At 44.4% G+C, this 15,753-nt stretch overlaps 1 protein-coding gene across 2 annotated transcripts in view; it reads right to left on the reverse strand.

Moving 5' to 3' along the window:
* Nucleotides 1-3,597: 3,597 nt before the first annotated feature.
* Nucleotides 3,598-15,753, reverse strand: part of ep300b (EP300 lysine acetyltransferase b) — a 33,518-nt gene continuing 21,362 nt past the window's right edge. For both annotated transcript variants that reach the window (XM_032587041.1, XM_032587040.1), the window contains exons 21-30: nt 13,718-13,774; nt 13,499-13,576; nt 13,164-13,231; nt 12,890-13,040; nt 10,735-10,995; nt 10,482-10,647; nt 9,498-9,665; nt 9,248-9,409; nt 8,808-9,089; nt 3,598-7,759 (exon numbers count right to left, since the gene is read on the reverse strand). In XM_032587041.1, the coding sequence (XP_032442932.1) occupies nt 4,802-7,759; nt 8,808-9,089; nt 9,248-9,409; nt 9,498-9,665; nt 10,482-10,647; nt 10,735-10,995; nt 12,890-13,040; nt 13,164-13,231; nt 13,499-13,576; nt 13,718-13,774 (4,351 nt within the window). In that variant the 3' untranslated portion in view covers nt 3,598-4,801. The remainder of the gene's footprint in view (nt 7,760-8,807; nt 9,090-9,247; nt 9,410-9,497; nt 9,666-10,481; nt 10,648-10,734; nt 10,996-12,889; nt 13,041-13,163; nt 13,232-13,498; nt 13,577-13,717; nt 13,775-15,753) is intronic.

Here is a 15,753-nt window from a genome sequence, read left to right on the forward strand (position 1 = left end):
AATTATTGTGTTGTAATATATATTTGTGACCTGAAATATTTCCAAACAGCATATATATGTTAGGATTTTTGTGTTGTATGAAGGATTAGCTTAACCTGGAGGCTAAAGCTAATCATAGTTGGGATAAGAACAAAGCTGACTTTTACCATAAAACAATCACGCTGTTTTGTTTTTTTTAATAGAAACTGCCCTCATGTTTGGATTGTTTCATTAAAAATGTAATGCAGTAATATGTAAAACAGACTTTTTTTTTTAGCACTAAAACATGTTATAATGTTATCCCCTCATCAAAAACATATTTGAAGGGTTGCCATAATTTTTTCATGTATGTTTGAGAAATCATTTAATCTCCCCCGGCAACCACTCAGCTGGGAAACGCCTGGCTGAAACCGAGAAACGCCTTCAAAGAGCTCCAGTTTCTGAGCTTCTCCCCCACTGAGCTCCTTCAGCCTAGCCAGCGGCAATTAGCACAGCTATAATGAGCACATCAGCTGAGCTCATTGTACGAGCTACTTCTCAGTGCAACGCTGGTAAAAAATGTTGCTAAACGGTTAACAGAGGAGTCATGTTGTGATGGCTTCCTGAAGGCAGAGTTTCAGAAAGAGCTAAAGTTTTTAGAGACAAAGGCCCAATTGTAGGACGTCAAATTACTAAGTCAATTTTCTTTTAAGTCATATTTGCTATGACTTTATTTATTTATTTTTTCATTTCTACAATGTAATCTCTGATATCTGAAGCTAACTCACTTGTTAGTTGAGAACTTTGTGTTCAGCCAATGCAAAACAGAAACCAGAGGCAGCTGTGATTCTGTTGACCTTTAGCAGAGTTTATGGCTCTGTGGTCACTCCAAGCTTTAGTGTAACCCACTCTGGGGTAAAACAGAGCTTTCTTCAAGCGTAGTTTTTGTCATTGTCCAATTGCCTAATCTTCTGGATCGTTAATTGTCATTTTCTCTCCTCTGAGAGGGGAAGTTAGTTAAAACTTGGACGCAAACACATCAAAACTGATGTCGGAATGGAAAAAAACTGACCTTAGCTCTTCCTGGCCTGAACAGAAGGCACGTGGTTTCATCTGCAACTACAAAAGGACATTTATTTAAAGACTATTGATGACACAATGATAGCAGAATGCCATTTATTTTAAGTCTAAATATTTCACAGTGGCATAACAAAATGGAGGCCATTGAGAATGACAATAACAGAGGTGGAAAAAAGGGCATATAGGCCTTAAAACTCACATGGCGCAGAAGAAGAACCTCTTCTCAACGGCGAGTGGAAAGTTTCCTGGTCTCTATGGCGACCCGCTGCGTTTCCATTAACCCTGAAATTGCACAAATTAAAATTACGAAAATAAATTAGCTTAATAGAAACACGCTATTAAAAAAAAAAAAAAAAAAAAAACAGCTCACGTTTTTCAAAAAAATATGAAAAAGTTTTTGCGCTAGGATGTTAGCCGTTCTTGCTTCGGTCTTCAGACCGTAGTCCGAAAACACAGGGGAGGTATTTCCTCCAGGCCGAAGTAGGACTCGTCTTCCGGGTTAACTCCCTCACTTAGAGGGGCGAAGAACACAAAACACGCGGTGGCACTGAAGAGATCAATTTAACAGCTTCCTTAACAACTACATGCCGCACACACTTTCCCTAACTACCGTCTCTTAGTCGCTCCAAAGCAGGCGGGTTACAGCACGCAGCGCCCCCTTCTGACGGGAGGACCGGAAGCCTCGCATCTTCCTCACCCACACACAACATACACAGTACTTATAGAGCTCGTTATCACATATAGTGGAGGCACTTTCCGCAACAACGAGGTGGTTTTTTTGACCGTATTGAAATAGATTTATTTCGGAAAACGTCAACACTTTTTTTTTGGCATCACAGGAGTCACGTGATCAACAACCAGACCTTTCTACTGGCCCAGACATCGAAGAAGACGACAGGAAATAGAAGGAGGATGATGGAGTGTTGTTGTTGTTTTGTTTTTTCGGACATGTGCAGCTGTGTCATTCCAACATGTTGAATTGATTACTCTTCTATAAAATCGACAACTAAAATTTCTCCAAAACGCCGCTCCCAAGTATAAGGGGCTTGTTGCTCCAACGCCTGAATGAGACGCTGACCTCTTCTCTGCTGGCTGAATTATGAATATATTTCATGCAAGAGTTTACGTTTAAAATTCAAGATTGTTTTATGACTTATCATGAACAAGCTCAGCGTGTTAATTTCTTATTTAAGGGAAACAGCAATTGCAAAATCGGCATGAGCAAAATATTGAAGCATTTGTAATGGATACAGAGCAACTAAGAGTGATGCAAGTTGTTGGATGTAGCAGTGGAAATGTGTTCTCTGCAGTCACGAAACAATCATGACGATCATGGAATCCAATAAACAAGTTGGGGTTTGGCAGTTCCCAGAGAATTGGCACTTGCCTGACAAGTGGAGTGCTTGGTGCTGAGGAAATTACATTACATGGCTGTTTTTCAGGATTTTGGGCCCGGTTCCTTAGCTCCAGTGAAATGAGATCTTTGAATGCAGGAGGATGTCAAAATGTTTCAGATGATTTCAAGCTCCAAAGTTTGTGGGAACATTTTAGGGAAGTTTCCCTTTTCCAACATGAAGGCAGAAAGTAAAAACCAAAAAGACATGGATAACTGAACAGAAGACCTTCTGGATGAATTAGAGCGTCCAGACTTTCCTGCCATCATCGGTGTTTGACCCCAACATGCACTCTGAAGCACCCCTGTCTTTAATTTAAAATTAAAGGCAAGGGTGTTAAAACTTTTTGCCCTGGTGGAAAAAACTGTTAAATTTAAACTAGTGGCAGGCCACAAAAATAAGTACTCAGTAAAATTTTATCTGTATATCATTAACCCTTTATGTCCTAAATTTAAAATCTCTGCCTGGATATTTTTTGCGTATTTTAATTGTACGCAGTTCTTTAAATGTTCTGTGGGAAAAATATATATTTGCCCATTTATCCACAACAACTGAAACTTTCGATATCTAGCAACTTATTTTCACAATTTACCGTCTATTAAAAGATTGCCGCCCCTCAGATTAATTTCACTTCCTGCTACGGCGGGGGGTGAAATTACCGTAATGACCCAATGTCGTCTGGAAAGCGCAACGTCTCCGCTTTCAGAAACCGTTTGAATTTTTCAGATTGCGCAAAGTGTGGCGGAATTACGGTGCTGCAAATTTGGGGCGCTGCGTTTAGGACTTAAAAGATCCAAATGAAAAAAGGAGCTTCGGACTGTTGTCTTATTGAAAGAAAAAGATCATTTAAAAATTTCTTGTGTTTTCTATATTTTGTTGACCAAATTTTTTACAGTTTGTGACGTGGTAATGGGCCGAACAAAATCACATTAAGGACCATAAGTGGACCATGGGCCACACTTTGGACTCCCCAGACATAAACATTTTGATTGAAAATATATTGTGGTATTATATAAAAATCACATTCCATTATATGTTGAAATATTTCACTGCTAAAAAAAAGCCAAATTAGCAAATATATTAGATATTCATGAATGTGAGCGCATGTTAACGGCTGATGAGCTTTTAGATACCTGGAGCTAATAATAAACATGCAGGACAGAACTGTATTGCTAATTTTCATTTTATTATAAAAAAAAAAAAAACAGTATTTGAGTCCACAGTTTGTTTCCTTTGTACAGTAAAAAATATTAAATTAACTCCCAAAGTTCTGAGCAGAAAGATAAAGAGGATACGGTTTATAAGGAGGGAGCTCGTCCTCCATCAGAGGAGGATTTAAAAAGTCCAAAGGAAGCAGCAAAGGGGAAGAGGAAGAAAGAGACTAACCGACTGCCGGCTTTCGCCTCGTTTCTGTGCAACACAGTTCATTTGGATCATCATCATCATCCTCTGTTTACTTAACAGTAGAATCTTAAAAAAAAGAAAGAAAAAAAGAAGAAGAAGAAGCCACCCTACCCATTTGTATACATCCCAGCCCACATATGTAAAACGTTACAGGCACAAAGGTATGCATCCCCCCCTCCCCAAGCCTCCGCAGCTCCATCTGAAGTCTTTTAAAAGGAAGGAGTGGGCACACATTCGAGGGAGAGGGCTTTGCACTTCTGCGAGGAAAATAAAAAATAAAATATTAAAAGAAAACCGTCTCTTCCAGCGTGACATCTCGGACCCGGACGCTTGACGTCGTTCCCACCTGGACAGCTAAAGCGAAACAAGAGACTACCGACATCGACGACAAAAAAAAAAAGAAATAGCCTGTGTACAGGAACCGAAGCGGTCTCAGGACGTCCGCAGCCCACCTCTGATGAAACTGAATAAATAAAACAAACCCAAACGACACCAAAAAAAAAGAAAAGCTTTGTGTTTGAATTTACAGATATGTCGTATCACTCCGCAAAAAAAACAAACAAAAAAAACCAAAAAACCAAATGACGCAAAACTAAACAAAAGACTTGCATTAAAATAATTTCTTCTTTAATCCTTGACCCTCCTTTTAAAGTTGTAAAAACATATTTTAAAAAAAAGGCAAGTACTTTTGTTTACAAGGGAATCGCCCCCCTACACCTCCCTTTGTCCTCAAGTTGGCAAAAATATATATTAACAGCAATAAGTTACAATTCATTCTAACTCATTTAACAACTGCTCCATTTATTGTTCATCTCCCATAGGAAGTTCAGTTCAATGCATCTTTATTGAAAACATTTTAAATAACTTTTTAATAATAGTAAAAAAAATAAAAATAATAAAAAGGCTAAGGAATAATAATACTGTCCTTGGTGAGTGCAGTTTGAGCAGAGATTCGCCTAGCTTCTCTACATGTGGTCTAAGGAGTTGTGGTTCATGTTCTGGCCCATCGGGTCAGGACCACCGGCGCCTGCCGGCCCGTGCAGACCCGCCATGCCGCTCAGCTGGGAGAGCATGGCGCTCTGGTCGGAGCCAAACTGCTCCATGGCGTTCTGCTGCTGGCTTGTCTGCTGCTGCTGCTGCTGCTGTGGCGGGGGGACCACCATCCCGGGGTGGTGCTGGTTCAGGTGGCCCGGGTGCGGCGAACCCGTCTGCACTTGCGGCGAGATGTGATGCGGCGACGGCTGGGGCTGCATGCGCGGAGACGGGCTGGAGTGAGGCGGCTGGGACTGCGGCCGCGGCGAGGGCTGCGGCGAGCGCACCTGGTTGGCGAGCGACGTCGGCAGCGCCTGGCCCTGCAGGTGGTGGTGCGGCGACGGCGCCATCTGCTGCGGTGGCTGCTGGGGGCTCATGGGGTTGCTGTGTTGGGCGGGCGAGCTGCCGGGGCCGAGGTGCTGCTGCTGCTGTTGCTGCAGCAGCCTCTGCGGCAGAGTTTGTTGGAAAAGCGTCTGGGAAGACGGAGGGGTGGGCCCACCTTGAGGAGGCTGCGGGCCTTGAGGCGGTTGCTGAGCAACGCCTCCGCCTCCTGGACCCGCGTCGCCGCTTTGGAGGGCAGCCATGCTGTTCTGCTGCTGCTGCTGCTGTAGCTGGAGCTGCAGCCTTTGCTGCAGGGCGACCGTGGCCTGCTGCTGGGCGGACCCCGGGTATCCCTGCGCCTGCTGCCCCTGTGGGGCTCCGGGGGGCCCCTGGCCCATGAATCCCTGCCCCTGGGGGGGCTGCGGCTGCTGGAACTGACCGTGATTCATCCCCATCTGCTGCTGCTGCTGCTGCTGTTGTTGTTGCAGCTGCTGCAGCTGCTGCCGCCTCATAATCAACTCTCGCACCTGGAGATTGTTGATGTTTCCCATCTGTGACCCCTGACCTTGCATACCTCGCCCCACCCCTTGCGGCTGCTGCAAACTGCTCAGCATTGGCCTCTGTTGCTGCTGCTGATGCTGCAGCTGTTGCTGCTGATGCTGCAGCTGCTGCTGCTGCAGCTGCTGCTGCACCTGCTGCAGCTGAGACATGGACGCCATGTTGACGTTGGCCCCTCCCTGACCCCCCATATGCATCCCTGGCTGGCCGCTCGCAGCGTTCATGTTCACTTGTGGGTTGACTCCAGGCATGGCGTGTCCAACCGGCCCCCCGGCGGGGCCCGGACTCCCTCCTGGGACGCCGTCCGCTCCACCGGGTCCGCCCTTGTATTTTGAGGCTCGTTGCTTGATGAAAGCAGCCAGGAGCTGCGGGTTGGAGCGCAAGATGTTGAGGACCTGCTGCTGCTGCAGCGGAGAGCTGGGGGAGCGCAGGGTGCGGAGGAGCTCCTGTAGAGCCGCTTGGGGGATGTTCCCCCCAGCTGACCCTTGCTGCTGCTGCACTATGTTCATCATGGCAGCATGCCCCTGAGCTGGTTGATGCAATGTCTGCTGCTGCTGCTGCTGCTGCTGCTGCTGCTGTTGCTGTTGCTGTTGCTGCGCTGCCATCATGGCTTGATGGCTCATCTGGTTCATCATCGCCTGCCGTTGCTGGGGTGGAATCCCCGGTCCAGTCCACTGCTGCTGCTGCGGCTGCTGCGGGTTCTGCAGCGGAGCGCCCATCCTCTGTGGTGGCAGGTTACCCTGCGGCGGGGGTTGCTGCTGCATGTGCCCGCCAGCAGTCATCATCCCCTGCATCGCACCCTGCTGCTGATCCATGTGGGCTCTTACAGCCGTTTGGTTTTGCGGCTGCATCCCCTGTGGTCCGACCATCCCTACGGGACCGCCGTGCCCCATGGCCATCTGCTGCGGCTGACCCGGCTGGTGGTGTGGGTGAGACGGCATCATGCCCGTTGCCGCTGCTACTGCCGCGGCTTGCCTCTGCAGGCCCAGCCTCCTTTGGGCGTCGGCCACCTGCTGGATCTTCAGGGCAATCTCCACAGCTGCTGGTGGGGGGCCGGACGGGGGCGGCTGGCCAGGAGGCTGCTGCTGCCCCGCCGCGTTGCCGGGCATCACAGCCCCACCGGGTTGCTGAGGCGGCGTCGACGAACCAATCAATGGTTTCCCCTGGGACTGGTGGATGGGGGAGGAGCCTGGTGGTCTGCCGGAGTACGGCGGGTGGGGGTTGCCCCCCGGGATGCTTTGCTGCTGCATCTGAGTAAGCATTTGCTGCTGCTGCTGCTGGGGAGAGTTCATCATCCCTCCTGCTGCAGCCGCTCCGCCGCTCATCTGCTGAAACTGGTTCAGCGGATGTTGGGTCGGCATCGCTCCTTGCTGCTGCTGCATCCCGTTTCCAGGACCCATGCCCTGCGCCGGGACCGGGGGCATGTTCTGAGTCGGGGTGTGGGGGGTCGGCGGCTGGGTGCCGACCGACGTGGGCGTACTGGGTGCCGTGGCGCTGTTGGTTCCTGGCGACGGCAGCCCCACCATGAGTCCCCCGGGTGGCGCACCCGCAGGCTGGCCCACCCGCTGCATGGTGGCCATCCTCCTCCTCAACATCTGCGCCTGCTGCAGCCGGTGCTGCAGCTGCTGCTGCCGGAGCTTCTGCTTGATGTTCAGGCAGAACGGGACAGGGCATTTGTTCTCCTGGCAGTGCTTGGCGTGGTAGCAGCACAGCGCGATCAGCTGCTTGCAGATGGGGCAGCCGCCGTTGGTCTTGCGCTTGCAGCCCTTGGTGTGCTGCACGACGCGCTTCATCTTCTGACAGGACGGGAGGGAGCAGTTGGCGTTGCGGCACTGGCACGCGTGGACCAGCGACTGGATGCAGCGCTGGATGCTGAGGCGCCGGGAGTCGCCCGGATTCTGAGTGGCCGCCGCCGCCTGGTTGTTGCTGTCGTCGTCCAGGCCGAGCCCCAGTTTGTCCATCTTGTGCTCGTGGCCTTTAGTGTTGTAGCAGGTGATGCACAAGTCATAATCCTGAAGGAAAAAAAAGATTTAAAAAAATGAATAAAGTAGACATTATTATATCATGTTGTTTGCAAGTGTCAGCAAGTCACATTTAAGACCTTTTCAGACCTTTGTAAAAGAAATTCTGCCGAGCGACCAGTGAATTTTGTGTATGTAAAATTTTGAGAAAAAAATTAGCTAGGAAGGATATATTAGCAGCTAGTTAGCGGTTTGCCTCAAAAGACTCTTAGAACGTAATTAAGATGTCTGAATGCGACTCAATTTTTGCCTGATTGAAAAGTCTTGTGAGAAAAACAATAATGAATAGTTCTCACATGATAAAAATTTAAGAACTGTGATTATTCAAAGCCAATACATTTTAAGGCCTTAATTTAGCTAAATGAATTTACAGGGTTTGTGCAAGTCTCACCAGCTCAAACTAAAGACTTTTTAAGACCATTATCATTTAAATTTAAGGCCTGTTTTAATACTGAAATGTACTGAACAGCCGTAATCCCTGCAGCGACGTGCTCTTTTGTACAGAATGAATGCAGCATTGTAGGAGTTGGAAATAGAAATGATCCAGTGGCGAAGACAAATGTCGTCCAGCCAACTGGCAATAAAATTGTTCTTAAACCACAACTAACACAAAAAAGCAAGCTAGCTCGCTAGAAAAGTTTGTTTCTTTCTTTCCCACTGAAGGAAACAAACCAATGCTTCCTGCAACTATGGCTATATACCTTATATATAATAAAGCTATATATTAGCTATGTAGCTAATACACCTTTTGCCGGCTAGCAAGGGTATATTAGCAGTTATTTACCATTAGTAGAGTCACAGGAAGCAACAAAAAAGTGACTTAAGTGTTTGCCTGACAGAAAAGTTAAAACTAGAAAAACAGACTACATAGAATATACAAGATTAAATAATATATCACCACACAATGTAAGACCTGTGATTAACGTATTTAAGGCCAACTTGACTCTTTTAAACAAATTTAAGACATTTTAAGGCCTTAATTTTAGACACATCCTGTGTATGTTTTGTAATTTCCTGGTGGAAACATGGATATTCTTACCTCACAAACGGTGCAGTGGAAGCGGGTCTCCACGTGATGTTTGCACTCGTTGCAGGTGTACACGAAGCGGTCCTGGCTCTGGTTGTGGAGCTCCACCAGCATGCACATGGAGCTCCACATGGACCTCCTCAGGGAACTGAACTCCAAGTGCTTGTCGCGGGCCAGGGTCAGGAAGGCGTCGCGGCCGTCCATCAGGTCGCAGGCCATGAGGGGGTCGGGGTCGGTGATGGGGGGCAGCGAGTTGGCGGTGGGGCCGGCGATCAGGCGGATGACGAAGAAAACCTACCAAAATTAAATGGAGAAGGCTTGGGGGAACGTTTCCTGAAAATGGCCTTACTTTTTCAACGTTTCAAACTTTTATTTTATTGTGTTTAAATCGATTTCAAAAGAACACACTAAAGTTTATGGGTGCAATAAAAGAATAAAAAAAAAAGACATACCTCTTTGTGTTTCTCCATGGTGGCGTAGAGTTTCTGGGAAAGGTCGTTGGAAACGCTGGGCATCCCCGGCTTCTTCTTGTTGGCTCGGCTCAGGCTGCTCTTGTTCTTGTTTGCCTTTTTATTGTTCTTCTTTTTGGCGTTCTTGCTGTCTCCTTTTGTGGCCTGTGGACGTTTAAACCAAGACGGAGTCAATAGCCGTTAAGAGACGGCAGCAAGTCGAGACAGCAAGCGGATTCTTGTTCCAACTCACGTCGGTGCTCTCGTTGGAGGTGCTGCTCTCCTCCCGCTTCCTCTCCTCCTCCTCCTGCTCCAGCTCCTTGATGCTCTCCTCCAGCACGTTGGGCCAGAAGTCGCCCTCGAAGTACGGCAGCTCCTTGGCACTCGTCAGGCGGTCCTCTGTCGCCTGCTTGAAAATGTCCTAAAAGTTCCCCAAAAACAAGAAGAAAAAAAAAAGATGGAATGAAAAAGGAGCAGCAAAAGCAAACGAGGTGGAAGAGCAGTCATCTCCACTGCCTAGATGTTGAGCTGTTTTGACACGAGATATACAGCAACAATCTTCAGTCAGAGGCTTATTCAGATTCGTTGCAACACTGCTACCGGAGATCCTTTCTGCACACAACAACTACGTGAAGATACTTGGACGATACGAGTTACATTTAATTTCCCTTATGGATAAATGAAGAACTTTTGTTTTTCATTTGAATTGAATTCAAAAATATTTTGCATTTACTTATCTCACAGAAGTTTTAATTTCATCCATAAGTCCTTCATTGTTAGAGTTGTCTGTATCATTTTTAGACATTTATTTTAGATGTTTGTTGTTGTGCTGTTGTAGACAAGTTAATTTTCATTCATATTTTACTAATATAAACTTAAATGCATTTTATTGGGATTACATGCTTTTTTCCTTTAGTTCATGTTCCCATAAAATTCTGACCCGCTTCTTTGGTCTTTGTAGAAGAAAAGTATCCCCACAGCATGATGCAGCCACCACCAATGTGTTTATCGTAAACGGTATCTTCAGGATGTTATTTTTCCGGTTTTCCAAAAACAACACTTTTTTAAAGTTCACACTTCTGTGGAACTTCGGTCATAAATTTACAATTAAATCTGACTTCTGATGTTGTGATATGACAAAACGTCAAAAATTAAAGAACTTAAAGTGGTAGAAAAACTTTTATAAAGTTTGGCTTCTTTAAAAACTACCCTGAAAACAAAGTAGGGCCGTATTCACCTTGTAGTCGTGGACGATTCGCTCAGAGACAGCCTTGTCCAACATCTTTTTGTACCACTCCTGCAGGCGTTTTGGCTTCGGGATCTTCTGGTCCGGCGGGTGACAGTGGAAGATGTAATCGTCTCCCTCGCTGGGAGGACACGCCCAAATGTGTCCTGTCGTATACCTGAGATCGCAAAACATTTTTGTGTTTAATTTCCACATATTAAAACCCACCTTCTACATTTTTCACAAGCGCCCTTTGCCGTCTTACCCCAGTCTCTTGACGTACTCCAGGTAGCCTAGCAGGATCTCGTGGTAGACGGCGGTCCTCAGGTGTCGCGGTTTAAAAAAGTGCACGCTGTCCAGGTAAGAGATGTACACCCGTCTCTGGTTCGGCGGCGGGCAGTCGGAGCCGTACTCTTGGACGTGCATGCCGAAGAAACACACGTCGGCTCCGTCGATGTCCTCGAATGCGAACAGGGCCTTCATCCTGTACGGGAACGACTCTGCCATCTCACCGTTGTCCACAAACCTGGAAGAAAATTGCCGGGAAAGTCAAGAAAAGAACAAAACAACTTGAAATATACACTGCCTGGCCAAAAAAAAATCACCACCAAAAAATGGTCACACTCTCTAATATTTTGTTGGACCGCCTTTAGCTTTGATTACAGCCCGCATTCGCTGTGGCATTGTTTCAATAAGCTTCTGCAGTGTCACAAGATTTATTTCCATCCAGTGTTGCATTAATCTTTCACCAAGATCTTGTATTGATGATGGGAGAGTCTGACCACTGCGCAAAGCCTTCTCCAGCACATCCCAAAGATTCTCAATGGGGTTAAGGTCTGGACTCTGTGGTGGCCAATCCATGTGTGAAAAAGATGTCTCATGCTCCCTGAACCACTCTTTCACAATGTGAGCCCGATGAATCCTGGCATTGTCATCTTGGAATATGCCCGTTCCATTTGGGAAGACAAACTCCATTGATGGAATAACCTGGTCATTCAGTATATTCAGGTAGTCAGCTGACCTCATTCTTTGGGCACACAATGTTGCTGAACCTAGACCTGACCAACTGCAGCAACCCCAGATCATAGCACTGCCCCCACAGACTTGTACAGTAGGCACTAGGCATGATGGGTGCATCACTTCACCTGCCTCTCTTCTTACCCTGATGCGCCCATCACTCTGGAACAGGGTAAATCTGGACTCATCAGACCACATGACCCTCTTCCATTCCTCCAGAGTCCAATCTTTATGCTCCCTAGCAAACTGAAGCCTTTTTTTCTGGTTAGCCTTACTGATTAGAGGTTTTCTTACGGCTACACAGCTGTTGAATCCCAACCCCTTGAGTTCCCTTCGCATTGTGCGTGTGGAAATGCTTTTGCGTTCACAATTAAACATACTCCTGAGTTCTGCTGTTGTTTTTCTTCGATTTGATTTGACCAAACGTTTAAGTAATCGCCGATCACGATCATTCAGGATTTTTTTCCGACCACATTTCTTCCTGGAAGACGATGGTTCCCCACCATCCTTGGTGTTGGACAGTTCTTAACCCAATTCTAGTAGTTTCTGCAATCTCCTTAGATGTTTTCTCTGTTTGATGCATGCCAATGATTTGACCCTTCTTAAACAGACTAACGTCTTTTCCACGACCACAGGATGTGTCTTTTGCCATGGTTGTTTAAGAAATGAGGAGTTACTCATTGCATCAGCTGAGGTTAAATAACTTGTTGCCAGCTGAAAGATAATCACCTATGCAGAACTTATCCAATAGGAGGCTTGTACCTATTTGCTTAGTTAAATCCAGGTGGCGACTTTTTTTTTAGCCAGGCAGTGTAATTATATATATATATATATTCTTCCGTTCATCTTCCCATAGCGCGACGTACATCATTTGGTGCAACGTTCATAATTTTGACAAATAAACACCTTTGTTAGTAGAAAATTAGGTCAATTTCAAGAGATCACAAGGAAATTATCAGCGAGGGTCTTATTGACATAATTAATAAATAATATCTTGTACGATTAAGGAGCGGTGTTGTTCTTTGTATGATTAATTTGAAAAAATTATCAAATTGTACCACATTTTTACAAGAACAAATATGTATAAAGGCAGATATGATAAAACGTTAATGTAAAACATTTTCATTTAAAACAAAAACAGTTTTCATGCCAAACCACAGGACAATTCCTAGCACTAACGAAGCAAACTGAGGGGAAAAAATAAATATAATTTCAATATAAAATCTAAATGAAAAGAACACTTTTGGAAAGTTAAGAGTCATACTAACACAAAAAATTTACTTTCATGGACCGATATACAAAATTTTGAAAAAAAAACCAAACAAAAAAACATTTTGCTTGCTTATTTGTCAAAAACTCACGTAATCCAAGCTTAAGAAGAAAGAAACCTGCCGAGCGCTCACCTGGACTTCATGCCCGGCTTGACCTCGACCACCTTGTCCGAGACGTGGACCACCCGGACGGTGACCTCTCCGGACTCGGGGTGGCTCTGCCGTTTGAGGTAGTCGTTCACTCGCGTCTCCAGGTAGTTCCCCAGCTTCGTCTGAGGAAGTCCTGCAACAAAACAAGCCAATGAGATGAAAAAACTCCCCTCATGAAAGGTCCAGAGTGTGCGGCCGGCAACGTACGTCACCGACGAAACCAAAGCAGAACGTTCGCTTGTACAGCTTCACTTACTTTTGGCTGCGTATTTGTTCTCCTTTCGCGTCTTATTGGCCTTTTTCAGACAGTTGTCGCATACGAAGCTGCGAACGGAGAAGAAATGGGAAAAAAAAATTATAATAATAAATAAATCAGATCTTAACACTGGAAATTGCTCCCATGCTTATGTGACACAAACAGACCACCCAGGAAGGGGAGTTTAACTTTAAGGAATCACTGCTCTTTAATATTTCAAAGCCTTTTTCCTCCCACCCCCAACTATTTTTAAAGGACTTCTGAATAACCAAGACACACTTTGAGCAACAGACGGGGTGTGTGTGTGTGTGTGTTGTTCATGACGGCCTCCTTACCCTGACGGCCATATGGTTTCATTATGCAGAACGCAGATCTGGTGCATTTTACGACCGCAGTCGATACATTCCACGAGTCTGAGCAGAGACAAAACGAGAGTCAGGAATTATATATTGAGATGCTCCGGAGCGGAGGCCCGCTGGACGTTCACACCGTCCAGAGTCAAATAACCGCACTGGACAGAAAGGAGGAGGGAGAGGAGGAGGAGGAGCACTTACAGCTCAGGGTCGAGCGTGTCGTTCTTCTTTTTCTGGAACTGGTCTTTGTTGATGGACCTGTGGGGGGAAAAGAAGGGGAATATATTTGATTCTCTGAAGTTTGAGTAAAATTATTTGTAAAAGTTACATTGATTTTTCAACTCTGACATCCTGATTATTACGGAAAACAAAACTAATACTCTTTAGTCCAGCATATTTCACAAAAGAATTAAATAATTTTGAGAAGCAGAAACGGTATTAAAACCACTTTTTTTTTAGGAGACAAATATAATAAAATAGTTCATTTATGTGCATCACTTGAATGATCAAATGTATTTTGAGTTGGGCTGATTTTCTTCAGTGTCGTCCAGTTAAGACTACTCTAACAATATTACTTTTCTATATTAACAAGTGGGGGTGAGGGGGGGCAAAAGTGAGAAAGTGACACATACAGAAACATTCAAATAACTAAAAATGACTTGTTTTATTTTAAATTTGGTGCCCATAGCAACGGTTTTGGTCACAATACAATAACCAGGCCATTAAATGCTTTAAACATCACTGCAAGTAACTCATATAAATTCTTCTAAAACCGCTTTAGTTGAAAATGTTTTGTTTGCTTTTTTTTTTTTTTTTTCCAGCCCCGACTACGATTCATTAAACCACTCGGCTCATCTGTGTTTCATTTGCATATCAATGAACAACAACAACAACAAAAAAAAAAAAAAAAAAGGTCAGTACTTCACGCTTGGGTATGTTTTATTACATAACAATTCATCCAATATACGACAATCTTTCATTGGTATTTTCTGACTGTTTCGCTGTCAACCGACGATGCATCTCTGCAGTTACATTGAGAGGTGCACAGGGAAAACGCTTGCTGACCCGAACCTGGCATTTTTCAGGCAGAGCGATCAGAGGTTAGCGAAGTTCGAAAGTCTGACCTTATTTTTACATTAAAAACAAAACGTCAGAAAGAGGACAAAAAGTGAAAAGGAGAAGCTGAACTGTTCTATATTATCCCATTAGCATTTAGGCTTCTGGGTCTTAGAACATGTTGGGTTTGTTTAAAGCCTTCTGTGGTTGAATAAGGTGGTAAAGTATCTATGAGAGCCTCAAAATATGATAAACTTGAGTATAAACACCACAGGTTCAAGTATTTACACAATCCATTCGGATATCTGCTCCGGTGCTAGCCTGCATTCTGCTGCTCAACAGATGTGCCAAACGTTGTTTTAAAAAACACGAATGCCTTATTTTAAATCAAGCTAGTTGATGCTACTTTAGTTTTCTGTTTTTGCAAAGTATTTCCAAAAAGACAAATACGTCTGTTCAGCTGGGGAGCGGCAACACTGAGCTATGCTTCGTACAGCCAAAGAAAATCCTTCGGGAACCTTTTGAAATGTCGGCATGTTTTACAGACGTTACCAGAACATTCCTGCTCTTCAGAAGAAACGATAACAGTAGTGAAGTAGCCAATTTGATTAATTGTAAGCATTATTTTTGGAGCAATATTTGTCTTTTTTTTTTTTTATATGTCGTGACAGATTTAGAATCGCTATTTTTCATAAACCCCCAAAATCCTTTTGTTTTAATCTGAAAATGTTGTAGGAATGAAAGGATTAGTAGCGATTAAACAAATTGTGATTAATCAAACAAATCATAATTAATCAAATGAATCTCGATTACTGAAAAAAATCACCGTCCACTAATTTATTAATTGGTTAATCATTAACTGTAGCGTAAAGACTCTTAAAAAGTGTAATTTGCTGAAAGAAGAGCGGTCAGAGCAGTAATTCATCCAAAACTGTACAGAAAAATTCACATGTTGCATTTAAGATGAAACCTTCTTTGTAAATATATTCTAAAAAAAGAAAGAAAAAAACCTGCTATTGAACACCTTTCCCCATCAAATTATTAATTAAAAATATAATGAACAGATTAGGACAGTATTTTTTTAGCTGTAGATTTTGCAAGAAATGATCAGAATGTTACTGCATTTTAGGCATTAAAATTATATTTTCTTTATGTAAAAAAAAATTTATTGATTTGATTAT

The sequence above is a fragment of the Xiphophorus hellerii genome, chromosome 16, assembly GCF_003331165.1.
Source record: "Xiphophorus hellerii strain 12219 chromosome 16, Xiphophorus_hellerii-4.1, whole genome shotgun sequence".
NCBI classification, from domain to species: Eukaryota; Metazoa; Chordata; class Actinopteri; order Cyprinodontiformes; family Poeciliidae; genus Xiphophorus; species Xiphophorus hellerii.